This window comes from Oncorhynchus clarkii, unplaced genomic scaffold, assembly GCF_045791955.1.
Source record: "Oncorhynchus clarkii lewisi isolate Uvic-CL-2024 unplaced genomic scaffold, UVic_Ocla_1.0 unplaced_contig_5351_pilon_pilon, whole genome shotgun sequence".
Classification (NCBI taxonomy): Eukaryota; Metazoa; Chordata; class Actinopteri; order Salmoniformes; family Salmonidae; genus Oncorhynchus; species Oncorhynchus clarkii.
In genome coordinates, this window is record NW_027260999.1 from 57,130 (window position 1) to 71,014 (window position 13,885).

General features: G+C 42.6%; 1 protein-coding gene across 1 annotated transcript; it reads left to right on the forward strand.

Moving 5' to 3' along the window:
- The first annotated feature begins 265 nt into the window (after positions 1–265).
- LOC139403110 (adipose-secreted signaling protein-like) lies at positions 266–13,688 on the forward strand. The gene is made up of 6 exons (XM_071146821.1): positions 266–419; positions 6,306–6,393; positions 6,809–6,945; positions 7,293–7,446; positions 11,575–11,700; positions 12,160–13,688. The coding sequence occupies exons 2-6, from the start codon at positions 6,375–6,377 to the stop codon at positions 12,231–12,233; spliced, it is 510 nt and encodes a 169-aa protein (XP_071002922.1). The 5' UTR covers positions 266–419; positions 6,306–6,374; the 3' UTR covers positions 12,234–13,688.
- Positions 13,689–13,885: the final 197 nt, after the last annotated feature.

Below are 13,885 nucleotides of genomic sequence, written 5' to 3' on the forward strand. Positions count from 1 at the left end.
TGTTAGAGCCTATTAAATTAGCATATTCAATAAGGCTACAAATAAAATATTTATCCAATTGATAGCCTGCATTTCATTAAATCTGAAAGCAGGTATAGGGCCAATACCACAACTATCTAATAGGCAGAATAATTACAGTGTAAACGTGATGTTTACATGAGGAGTGTTGAAAAACCTCCCTCCCCGCGATGCCTGCATCCGCCAATGACTGCAGCTATAGGTCACCGAGAAAGCGACGTGCCAGGTATGGCTGTTGTAGACTGCGTCTGTCCGGAGGAGGAGAGCTGGAGAGGAGACTGAGTAGAGCCTCGGTAATAAGAGATCAGACAAACACAGCAAGCAGCATGCCGTTTGGGATGGTAACGCTTTCCACTGTCCGATACCATCATCACTAAGCACTGAACAAAATCTCCAAAGCGGTAAGTGCTTCGATAGGTTTTTTAATCACGTTAAACATTTTCATAAACGCTTTCTTGCACCTGGGGGGAATCCAGTTCGGAGGTTCATATCGTATTGCATCTAACTGGGCGTAGGCTAGGCTATCTGCCGATCTGCCCGTCTGTCTGTCTGTCTCTCTCTCAGGTTGAATATATTCGATTTGATTTATGTCACAATGACAATATAACGAATATGTTGTTGTTGTCCAAATCTATTCGTTGCAGTTTTGCCCATCCGTTGAAACGACAGCAAATGCAACTAATGGGCATGCAGTGTGTGTGATCGTCAACATGGAAATTGTAACATTAGAATAAAAACACTGGTGGGCTATGTGATTGAAAAGAACAGCATTGAATTGGCTATATATTCAATAAACAACTAAAGCAGACTAAGGAACACCTATTCGCAAGTATTTTGTAATTAGGCTAAAACCGGTCAAAAATGTCCCGGGCGGCGCACGTATCGATGTCCCTCCCTGTTGATGCGGTGGTGGCGGCTCGGGGCTGGGTCGTTCCCAACAGTGCCGCATTTGCACGTAGAACAGTGACAGTGTCAAATAAGGTAGAAGCCTACCAACCGCGATGCCTTTGCACAATGCGTCCAGGTCCCATTGATAACTGCAGTGGTGTAAAGTAACAAAGTAAAATCTAGTTTGAAGTAGACTACTACTTCATTATTTTGGGGGGGATATCTGTACGTTACCTGAAGCCTACAACAGTGCATTCTGAAAGTTGACTCTTTCCACATTTTGTTAGGTTACAGCCTTATTTAAAAATATATATATATATATTTACTCATCAATCTACACATAATACTCCACAATGACAAAGAAAAAACAGGTTTGCAAAAAAATGAAACATCACATTTACATAAGTATTCAGACCCTTTACTCAGTACTTTGTTGAAGTACCTTTGGCATTGATTACAGCCTTGAGTCTTCTTAGGTATGATGCTACAAGCTTGGCACATCTGTACTTGGGGAGTTTCTCCCATTCTTCTCTGCTGATCCTCTCAAGCTCTGTCAGGTTGGATGGGGAGTGTCTCTGCACAGCTATTTTCAGGTCTCTCCAGAGATGTTCGATTGGGTTCAAATCCGGACTCTGGCTGGGCCTCTCAAGGACATTCAGAGACTGGTCCCGAAGCCACTCCTGCTGCATTGTCTTGGCTGTGTGCTTAGGGTTGTTGTCCTGTTGGAAGGTCTGAGGTCTGGGGCAGGTTTTCGTCCAGGATCTCTCTGTACTTTGCACAGTTCATCTTTCCCTTGATCCTGACATCCCCACAGCATGATGCTGCCACCACAATGCTTCACCGTAGGAATGGTATTGGCCAGGTGATGAGCGGTGCCGAGTTTCCTCCAGACGTGACACTTGGCATTTAGGCCAAAGAGTTCAATATTGGTTTCATCAGACCAGAGAATCTTGTTTCTCATGGTCTGAGAGTCCTTTAGATGCCTTTTGGAAAACTACAAGCGGACTATATGCCTTTTACTGAGGATTGGCTACCGTCTGGCCAATCTACTATACATGCCTGAGTGGTGGAGTGCTGCAGAGATGGTTGTCCTTCTGGAAGGTTCTACTATCTCTACAGAGGATCTCTGGAGCTTTGTCATAGTGTCCATTAGAGGTCGACCGATTATGATTTTTCAACGCCGATACCGATTATTGGAGGACCAAAAAAAAGCAGATACCGATTAATCAGACAATTTAAAAAAATATATATTTATAATAATGACAATTACAACAATACTGAATGAAAACTTATTTTAACTTGATATAATACATCAATAAAATCAATTTAGCCTCAAATAAATAATGAAACATGTTCAATTTGGTTTAAATAATGCAAAAACAATGTGTTGGGGAAGTAAAAGTGCAATATGTGCCATGTAAAAAAGCGTTTGAGTTCCTTGCTCAGAACATGAGAACATATGAAAGCTGGTGGTTCCTTTTAACATGAGGCTTCAATATTCCAAGGTAAGAGGTTTTATGTTGTAGTTAATATAGTATTTATAGGACTATTTCTCTCTATACCATTTGTATTTCATATACCTTTGACTATTGGATGTTCTTATAGGCACTATAGTATTGCCAGTGTAACAGTATACCTACCTGGGCTCGAACCAGGAACACATCGACAACAGCCACACTCGAAGCAGCATTACCCATCGCTCCACTAAAGCCGCGGGGGGAATAACTACTCCAAGTCTCAGAGCGAGTTACGAAACCCCGCTAACTAGCTAGCCATTTCACATTGGTTACACCAGCCATTAGGCTGATAGGCTTGAAGTCATAAACAGTGCTGCGAAGAGCTGCTGGCAAAACGCACGAAAGTGCTGTTTGAATGAATGCTTACGAGCCTGCTGCTGCCTACTATCGCTCAGTCAGACTGCTCTATCAAATCATAGACTTAACTATAACATAACACACAGAAATACGAGCCTTTGGTCATTAATATGGTAGAATCCAGAAACTATCATTTCGAAAACAAAATGTTTATTATTTCAGTGAAATACGGAACCGTTCGGTATTTTATCTAACGGGTGGCATCCATAAGTCTAAATATTGCTGTTACATTGCACAACCTTCAATGTTATGTCATAATTACATACAATTCTGGCAAATTAGTTCGCAATGAGCAAGGCTGCCCAAACTGTTGCATATACCCTGCCTGACTCTGTGTGCAATGAACGTAAGAGAAGTGACACAATTTCACCTGGTTAATATTGCCTGCTAACCTGGATTTCTTTTAGCTAAATATGCAGGTTTAAAAATATATACTTCTGTGTATTGATTTTAAGAAAGGCATTGATGTTCATGGTTAGGTACACATTGGAGCAACGATACGCACCGCATCGATTATATGCAACGCAGGACACGCTAGATAAACTAGTAATATCATCAACCATGTGTAGTTATAACTAGTGATTATGATTGATTGATTGTTTTTTATAAGATACGTTTAATGCTAGCTTGCAACTTACCTTGTATCTACTGCATTCGCGTAACAGGCAAGCTCCTCATGGAGTGCAATGAGAGGCAGGTGGTTAGAGCGTTGGACTAGTTACCTGTAAGGTTGCAAGATCCCCCGAGCGAACAAGGTGAAAATCTGTCGTTTTGCCCCTGAACAAGGCAGATAACCCACCGTTCCTAGGCCATCATTGAAAATAAGAATGTGTTCTTAACTGACTTGCCTAGTTAAATAAAGGTATAAACATTCTTTTTTTTAAATAGGCAAAATCGAAGCCCAAAAATACAGATTTCCGATTGTTATGAAAACTTGAAATCGGCCCTAATTAATCGGCCATTCCGATTAATCGGTCGACCTCTAGTGTCCATCGGGTTCTTGGTCACCTCCCTGACCAAGGCCCTTCTCCCTTGATTGCTCAGTTTGGCTTGGCGGCCGGCTCTAGGAAGAGTCTTGGTGGTTCCAAATGTCTTCCATTTAAGAATGATGGAAGCAACTGTTTTCTTGGGGACCTTCAATGCTGCAGAATTTTTTGGGTACCTTTCCCCTGATCTGTGCCTTAACACAATCCTGTCTCGGAGCTCTACAGACAATTCCTTCGACCTCATGGCTTGGTTTTTGCTCTGACGTGCACTGTCAACTGTGGGACCTTAAATAGACAGGTGTGTGCCTTTCTAAATCATGTCCAATCAATTGAATTTATCACAGGTGGACTCCAATCAAGTTGTAGAAACATCTTAAGGATGATGAATGAAAACAGGATGCACCTGAGCTAAATTTTGAGTCTCATAGCAAAGTGTCTGAATACTTATGTAAATAAGGTATTTATGCTTTTTATTTTTAATACATTTGCAAACATTTCTAAAAACCTGTTTTCGCTTTGTCATTATCGGGTATTGTGTGTAGATTGATAAAAAAAAATATATATATAGAATAATGCGGGAACGTAACAAAATGTGGAAAAAGTGAAGGGGTCTGAATACTTTCAGAATGCACTGTACTTTTTATTAGGCCTTATTGTCCCTGACACCAACAGTAGGCTAGGGTACTCGGTAATCGAATGCTTAGCAGGACAGGGAAGAATGGTCCAATTCATACAGTTATCAAGAGAACATCCTTGGTCATCCATACTGCCTCTGATCTGGCGAACTCACTTAACACAGATGCTTTGTTTGTAAATGATGTCTGAGTGTTTGTAAATGGTCTGTTGGTCAGTGTTGGAGTGTGCCCCTGGCTATCCATTAAAAAAAAAAGCTAATTGTGCCGTCTGGTTTGCTTTATATAAGGAATTTGGATGGATTTATAGCTTCTACTTTTGATACTTAAAGCTACAATATATAACTTTTTGGGTGACCCCAACCAAATGCACATAGAAATGTGAGTGATAGATATGTCATTCTCATTGAAAGCAAGTAAAAGAAGTGGTGTATCCATTCTATGTGCTCCATTTCTATGCTTCCCATTCTTAAGTGTTGTTTTTGCATCTTTTACTTTCCGTTTTGCACACCAGCTTCAAACAGCTTCAAATAAAATATTTTGGGTTATGGAAAATATATTTCACAGCAGTTTTCATGGTCCAATGATTCTCTACCTGTTTGTTTTGCCACATGAACTGAATTTAGGCAACCTATTACAATTTTAGCAACCAGGAAAAAATGGAGTTATTTCTGCGTAGTGCATCTTTAAGTGTATTTAAAAGCAGATAGTTTTAGATTTTTACTCAAGTAGTATTCTACTGGGTGACTTTCACTTCCACTTCAGTCATTTACTATTAGGGTCTTTACTTTAAATCAAGGATGACAATTGGGTACTTTTTCCACAACTGGATAACTGTCGATGGTACAGTAAGGCCGTTATAAATAGAATGGAATGAGCTTGAATGAGGAATGGAATGAGCTTCTCTCTGTTCTGTGTTCTATTTCCTCCCCATTCTAGTTTAGGTTACATAACACTCAAGGCTATTCCCCCTCCAGTGTTTCCGTATTAGGGAGGATTGTGTGAATTAGGCTCGGTACCCAACTCCCAATGGTAAAACTGTAAGAAATGACTCTTTCTAATTTCTTCCTCTAATCCTACCTGGTAAGCTTTGTGGGCAGAGATAAGCTTCTTTAGTGAGCAGGTCAGGGAGTCGTTTAGCCGCGCCTTTGTCTGCAACACTGGACTGGACTCACAGCTGGGCGCTTCTAATGATATTGATAAAGCCGCAGTAGGATTAAATTTAAGGTCAAAGGTTATTGTTGACGTGCGGAACAGATGGCACCCTATTCCCCTATTGGACCTTGTTAAAAGAAATGCACTAGGGTACCATTTGGAACTCAGTCTAGGGCTCTATCCAGCGGATTGATACGCTACAGTACCAGAGTACTTTTGGGCAGAAGTTGCTACCTGGCACAGAGCTAAAGAAAATAAACCACTTTACCGTTATGACTTTGCCAGTGACACTTTAGTTTATTTGACTTTTACTTTAAGAATATCATAGAATTATTACCAAACACCATGCGACAAGTAACCTCAGATGTGACTGCTTTTCCTATTTTGATTCACAGGTCTAGGATCAGCCATCGCTTATACCCAAATCATGACCGTAATTAGAGGGGAAAGTGTTTAACTGACTTTAAATGAGTGTCTAGGCCTAGGGGCTACTTTGTCCTACTTCTAGTTCTAAGAGGTGGTTTAGTCTGAGGGAACTTTTTGGCAGAAAATGACAGAAGACAGAAGAAACTGTTGTTGAGGAGCTGTCACCTTTACAAATAAATTGTGACTTGGTCTCTCTTTCTCTCCCTCTTTCACCTCACTCTTCACCTCTTTCATTCCTCATCTGCTCCCCCCTTTTCTCTCTCCATCTCTCTTGTTCTCCCTCTCTCTCTATCTCCTTACATTGTTCCTTGTCATGTTCTCTGAAGGAGGGTAATGATGACATCACAAATTCAGACTGATACAGTGTGATCCATCATTCCTGGCCTGACATTGACATGGCAACAGGCAGGAAGGGTGAGTCCTTGACTTCTATGTGTGTGTTTCTGTCTGTCTGTCTGTCTGTCTGTCTGTCTGTCTGTCTGTCTGTCTGTCTGTCTGTCTGTCTGCAACTGATATCGCCCAAACATTAATTCATTTATCTGCCAGCGATTGTCTCTAAGTGCATGGATTTTCAATTCCCTTCCCGCTGTTTGTAAAGCCCTAATACCATGTCAGACCTAAGTTATACTGATAGACCAAAACACTAACTCTCTCCCTCTCTCTCTGCTCTCTGTCTCACTCTCTCTCTCATAAAAGCGCAATGAAAACTTGCAGTCCTATACAGCTGCTTAGCCATGCATGAACGATATGTGTGTGCGTGTGTTCAGTACGTGCCTGTGTGTGTATTTCTGTCCCTGACCGAGTCACGCCCTTACTGCCTCTTCCCCAGGGTCGACCTCAAAGGGAGGAAGCGTGCGTTTCCCTGACGACGAGGATGCCATGGGCTCCCCTGTTCACCGTGAGGACAAAGCCAAGGATTCTTCCATCCCTGCTCTCCCAGAGCCTGATGGGAACTTCCTGGTTAAGGTGGGCGGGGTTTGGAATATGAATGCTCGAATTGCTTGTGCCAAGTTCAGTAGGCAAACATTGTTGAACATTGCAGATTGAAATGTTATGAATAGAGCAGACATGATTCCTTATTCTACAGGTCATAGAGCCATGTTTGTTCTCCATAACATATTTCTACAACGTTATGCCCTGCTGAATGCACCCCTGATGGGTACCTACATAAGAACTACTTAACGCATTTCATAAGACGTGTGTGAGTATTTAATAAGTGTTTATATAATTTATACTGTGTTTCTCCTCTCTCTCTCTCTCTCTCTCTCTCTCTCTCTCTCTCTCTCTCTCACATACACTCTCTCTCTGTTCAGGTAGGGTTCCTGAGGAGTCTGCATCGTTATGAGATCGTCTTCACCCTCCCAGAGGTGCCTGTGCTGGGGAAAGATGTGTGCTCCCTCCCTTCCTCCTCATCACCGACTCCCAGACCCCTCCTCAAAGTCAACCGTGTCACACCGACACCAGAGGGTACGTTGGAGACCAGGGCCGTATGCATTAGGGCATGTCAAAGAAAACGTTAAACCGTTTTGCAATGGAAAATGAAAATTAGTGTTTCTTATTGGAGTCCAGGTATTCCTTTCCTGTTTCAATCAGTTTTTATACTGTTCGAAGCCTATTGAATGCGACCCAGGATAGAAACTGAGATGATTGCTTCTGTGTTCCTTGTACAGGATCCAAATCGTCCAAATGGATATGGATTGAGTAAATGGATATATTGGTAAAGATGGGTGCAGTGTAGACCTGAAAGTGGCAGAAAACCACTAACAAGGCATATCTAATCTCCCATGTGCCCCTCTGCCAACAAACATATTAGCACCATAACAAGACACTGTTTCTGTCATTACTGTAACCTACTATTACAGTAACTGGTATGTTATCAAACCTGTGAAACTTGAATGTTTGTCTGGATCACTGGCGAAGGTCTCTTCCTTCTTCTACTTTTTCTCCCCCTCCATCCCCTGTCCCCAATGAATACTTGTCTGGCGCAAAGGCGACAATTTCCCTACCTCTTCCTCTTTTATCACCTATTCTGCATTCTTTAGATCCGCTCTCCATCCCCTGTTCCCCTCCCAATGCCATCCGACCCATGGAGGGTGAGGCTCTGATCGGAATTACCAGAGGAATATAACCACTACCAGACAGTTATTACCAGAGGAATATAACCACCACCAGACAGTCATTACCAGAGGAATATAACCACTACCAGACAGTCATTACCAGAGGAATATAACCACTACCAGACAGTCATTACCAGAGGAATATAACCACTACCAGACAGTCATTACCAGAGGAATATAACCACCACCAGACAGTCATTACCAGAGGAATATAACCACCACCAGACAGTCATTACCAGAGGAATATAACCACTACCAGACAGTCATTACCAGAGGAATATAACCACTACCAGACAGTCATTACCAGAGGAATATAACCACCACCAGACAGTCATTACCAGAGGAATATAACCACCACCAGACAGTCATTACCAGAGGAATATAACCACTACCAGACAGTCATTACCAGAGGAATATAACCACCACTAGACAGTCATTACCAGAGGAATATAACCACTACCAGACAGTTATTACCAGAGGAATATAACCACTACCAGACAGTTATTACCAGAGGAATATAACCACTACCAGACAGTCATTACCAGACGAATATAACCACCACTAGACAGTCATTACCAGAGGAATATAACCACCACTAGACAGTTATTACCAGAGGAATATAACCACCCTCAGACAGTCATTACCAGAGGAATATAACCACTACCAGACAGTCATTACCAGAGCAATATAACCACCACTAGACAGTTATTACCAGAGGAATATAACCACTACCAGACAGTTATTACCAGAGGAATATAATCACCCTCAGACAGTCATTACCAGAGGAATATAACCACCACTAGACAGTTATTACCAGAGGAATATAACCACTACCAGACAGTCATTACCAGAGGAATATAACCACTACCAGACAGTCATTACCAGAGGAATATAACCACCACCAGACAGTCATTACCAGAGGAATATAACCACTACCAGACAGTCATTATCAGAGGAATATAACCACCACCAGACAGTCATTACCAGAGGAATATAACCACTACCAGACAGTCATTACCAGAGGAATATAACCACCACCAGACAGTCATTACCAGAGGAATATAACCACGACCAGACAGTCATTACCAGAGGAATATAACCACCACTAGACAGTCATTACCAGAGGAATATAACCATCACTAGACAGTCATTACCAGAGGAATATAACCACTACCAGACAGTCATTACCAGAGGAATATAACCACCACTAGACAGTCATTACCAGAGGAATATAACCATCACTAGACAGTCATTACCAGAGGAATATAACCATCACTAGACAGTCATTACCAGAGGAATATAACCACTACCAGACAGTCATTACCAGAGGAATATAACCACTACCAGACAGTCATTACCAGAGGAATATAACCACCACCAGACAGTCATTACCAGATGAATATAACCACTACCAGACAGTCATTACCAGAGGAATATAACCACCACAAGACAGTTATTACCAGAGGAATATAACCACTACCAGACAGTCATTACCAGAGGAATATAACCACCACTAGACAGTCATTACCAGAGGAATATAACCACTACCAGACAGTCATTACCAGAGGAATATAACCACCACCAGACAGTCATTACCAGAGGAATATAACCACCACTAGACAGTTATTACCAGAGGAATATAACCACTACCAGACAGTTATTACCAGAGGAATATAACCACCCTCAGACAGTCATTACCAGAGGAATATAACCACCACTAGACAGTTATTACCAGAGGAATATAACCACTACCAGACAGTCATTACCAGAGGAATATAACCACCACTAGACAGTCATTACCAGAGGAATATAACCATCACTAGACAGTCATTACCAGAGGAATATAACCATCACTAGACAGTCATTACCAGAGGAATATAACCACTACCAGACAGTCATTACCAGAGGAATATAACCACTACCAGACAGTCATTACCAGAGGAATATAACCACCACCAGACAGTCATTACCAGACGAATATAACCACTACCAGACAGTCATTACCAGAGGAATATAACCACCACAAGACAGTTATCATCAGAGGAATATAACCACCACTAGACAGTTATTACCAGAGGAATATAACCACTACCAGACAGTCATTACCAGAGGAATATAACCACTACCAGACAGTCATTACCAGAGCAATATAACCACCACTAGACAGTCATTACCAGAGGAATATAACCACCACCAGACAGTCATTACCAGAGGAATATAACCACTACCAGACAGTCATTACCAGAGCAATATAACCACCACTAGACAGTCATTACCAGAGGAATATAACCACCACCAGACAGTCATTACCAGAGGAATATAACCACTACCAGACAGTCATTACCAGAGCAATATAACCACCACTAGACAGTCATTACCAGAGGCAAACAAAGACCAAAGAGATCAATCCATCAGCTCCCATTTCAGCCATGAATCGATTCAGAGAGAGGAGACCAGAAGAAGAGATTATTTTGCATTGCTCCCCCCCTCTCTTTTACACCTCTGCTACTCTCTGTTGTTATCAACTATGCATAGTCACTTTAATAACTCTACCTACATATATGTATATATGTGTATGTATGTATATATAGTCTCGCTATTGTTATTTTACTGCTGCTCTTTAGTTACTTGTACTTGTATTTATTTTTCTTATTCCATCTGCATTGTTGGTTATGGGCTCATAAGTAAGCATTTCACTGTAAGGTCTACACCTGCACATGTGACCAATACAATTTGATTTGTTTCCCTGGCTTCCTCCCAAATGTCCCCTTGTCACCCCATTCCCTATACAGTGCACTGCTTTTGACCAGTGCCCACATGGCAGGCCCATAGTCCTTTGGACAAAGGTAGAACACAATATAGGGAATAGGGCACCATTTGAATTTTAGGGGGAAAGAATCTGATCTCCCCTCTGGGCTTTCAGAGTGGCTTCCTGTAAGAGAACCCTGGGTTGTGTCATGGAGAGCAGCCTATTCTATTAACTTGAAACATTGAATATTCCCTATAGGCCCTGATCAAATTAGTGTACTATATAGGGAATATGGTGGCATTTCAGACACAGATTTTATGGTATGTGGGGAACTATGGCGAATTACATTGAAGTAAATACTGGTTATAAATACTCAATAGACTACTGTCTCTCAGTCTTACGTTACTTCTGTCTGTTTGATGACTTTTTGTCTCTGTCTTCATGTCACTCTTTCCCCGACCATTCCTGTCCTTTTATTATTGACTGTCTCCATCTTTCTCTCCTTTTTTCTGTCTTTCTTTTTTCTCTCCCTTTCTTTTTCTACCTCTGTCTGTCTCCCTCCCTCTCTCCATCCATTCCCTGTCTCTCTCCCTCTCTCCATCCATTCCTTGTTTCTCTTGGTCCATCTGCCATCTCCTGCTATCTCCCTCCCTCCCTCCCTCCCTCCCTCCCTCCCTCCCTCCCTCCCTCCCTCCCTCCCTCCCTCCCTCCCTCCCTCCCTCCCTCTAGGTGGGGTGAAGGTGACGTGTGAGTACACCACCCATCAGGAGGGGGTGCTGCAGGAGGAGCTGACCCTGATCAGCCGGGGGAAGAAGGACCAACGTCTGCGGGTCAGACTACAGGCCCGGGTCATGGGTGAGTTACTCCTGTGTGCCTGGTCATGTGTGGACACAGTCATACACACAGAAACACACACAGTGACACACATACTGATCATCTGGGCAGTAACCCTGTGTTAATAGGGGAAATATCTGCAGTTAGTTACTTATGGTATTTACAGTAAGGCATACTGCTGAGTTAAATGCTATTATGCAACAGATGTACTATGTATGGCCTGTCAGTGTTAAAGGGTGGACAGCACCCTCTGGTGGACTAAGAGGTCTCTGCAACTTCCTCTACATCACACACTCACTATGATCCTTTACTCAGCAAAATAACAGTGACTCTTCCGCTCTCTTTCTCAATCTCCCTACCTCTCTCTTTCTCTCTCTCGCCCTATCTCTTACCCGCCAACCCAATCTACCCCACCCTCTCCCTCCTTCCCTCTCTCTTCTCCCTATCTCTCCCTCCCTCCCCCTCTCCCTCTCTCTGTAGATCGTCACCATGGTACTCCTATGCTGCTGGAGGGGGTGCGGTGTCTGGGGGCGGAGAAAGAAAAAAGGAAATGAGCCGTCTGTCCCTTTATATCTTTCCCCTCCTGTAGAGACCAGCCATCATCCATCCCTTTATATCATCCCCTACTGTAGAGACCAGCCATCATGTATCCCTTTATATCTTCCCCCTCCTGTAGAGACCAGCCATCGTCCGTCTCTTTATATCTTCCCCCTCCTGTAGAGACCAGCCATCATCCGTCCCTTTATATCTTCCCCCTCCTGTAGAGACCAGCCATCATCCGTCACTTTATATCTTCCCCCTCCTGTAGAGACCAGCCATCATCCGTCACTTTATATCTTCCCCCTCCTGTAGAGACCAGCCATCATCCGTCACTTTATATCTTCCCCCTCCTGTAGAGACCAGACATCATCCGTCCCTTTATATCTTCCCCCTCCTGTAGAGACCAGCCATCATCCGTCACTTTATATCTTACTCCTCCTGTAGAGACCAGCCATCATCCGTTCATTTATATCTTCCCCCTCCTGTAGAGACCAGCTGTCGTAGTGGAACAAAACCAGCACTTACCTGCACTTAGCCACACACATGCATGCACCCGTAGTGGCACACACACACCTGAGGAGGCTGATGGGAGGTGCTATAGGGACGGCTTAGTGTAAAGACTGGAATGGAACATGTGGAACGGTATCAAACATATAGAAACCACGTTTGACTCCGTTCCATGAATTCCATTCCAGCCATTACAATGAGCCCATCCTCCTATAGCTCCTCCCACCAGCCTCCTCTGACACACAAACACACACACACACAAACTGTTTTTTTTTGTGATTAGCCCTGTAATGAAGACCAAGGTGTCCATGATCACTTATAGTTCCCCAAATGTAAAATGACACATTGCTCAGTGAGGGAGGCAATGTGTTTCCAACATCCACTGTAGGTCCATTATATAACCAGGCACTGCAGCTCTTTGCTTCTCGTCCCTTCTGTCGTTCTGCAACAAGAGCCAAGCGTCAACCAGCCTTAAACGATCAGAAATAATATTTACATTTTAATTATGCACGTCAATATAACCTGTCATTGTATTATGATTTACACTGAGTGGACAAAACAGTAAGAACACCTTCCTAATATTGAGTTGCACCCCCCCCATTCACCCTCTGAATGTCACACATACACAATCCATGTCTCAATTCTCTCAAGGCTTAAAAATCCTTCTTTTTAGCCTGTCTCCTCCCCTTCATGTACACCGATTTGAAGTGTATTTAACAGGTGACATCAATAAGGGATCATAGATTTCACTTGGATTCACCTGTTCAGTCTGTCAAGGAAAGAGCAGGTGTTCTTAATGCTTTGTCCACTCGTTGTACAGTATGTGTTCTGTGTGAGCGCCACCTTTCACCAACTATGTAAGAGTATGCCTTTTAGTCTATGTGTCCTGCAAAACTGTCTCTGTATTGTACTAGATTCTCCTATATCTCTGTCAGTAAATAAAATATCATGTCAACTGTTAACCTGTAGATGTACACTATTGTTTTCCAGTGTTCTGCAATTCATTGTGTCCTACAGGATCCATATCATTTTCTTTGACTCATGATAAGGTATATTATATATATATACATTGTGGTTGTTGAAGACTAGCGGTGGTGTTCAAGTATAGACGACAGCCACCAAGATAATGTAATGGAGATGGTGTCGGAGAGGGCAGAAA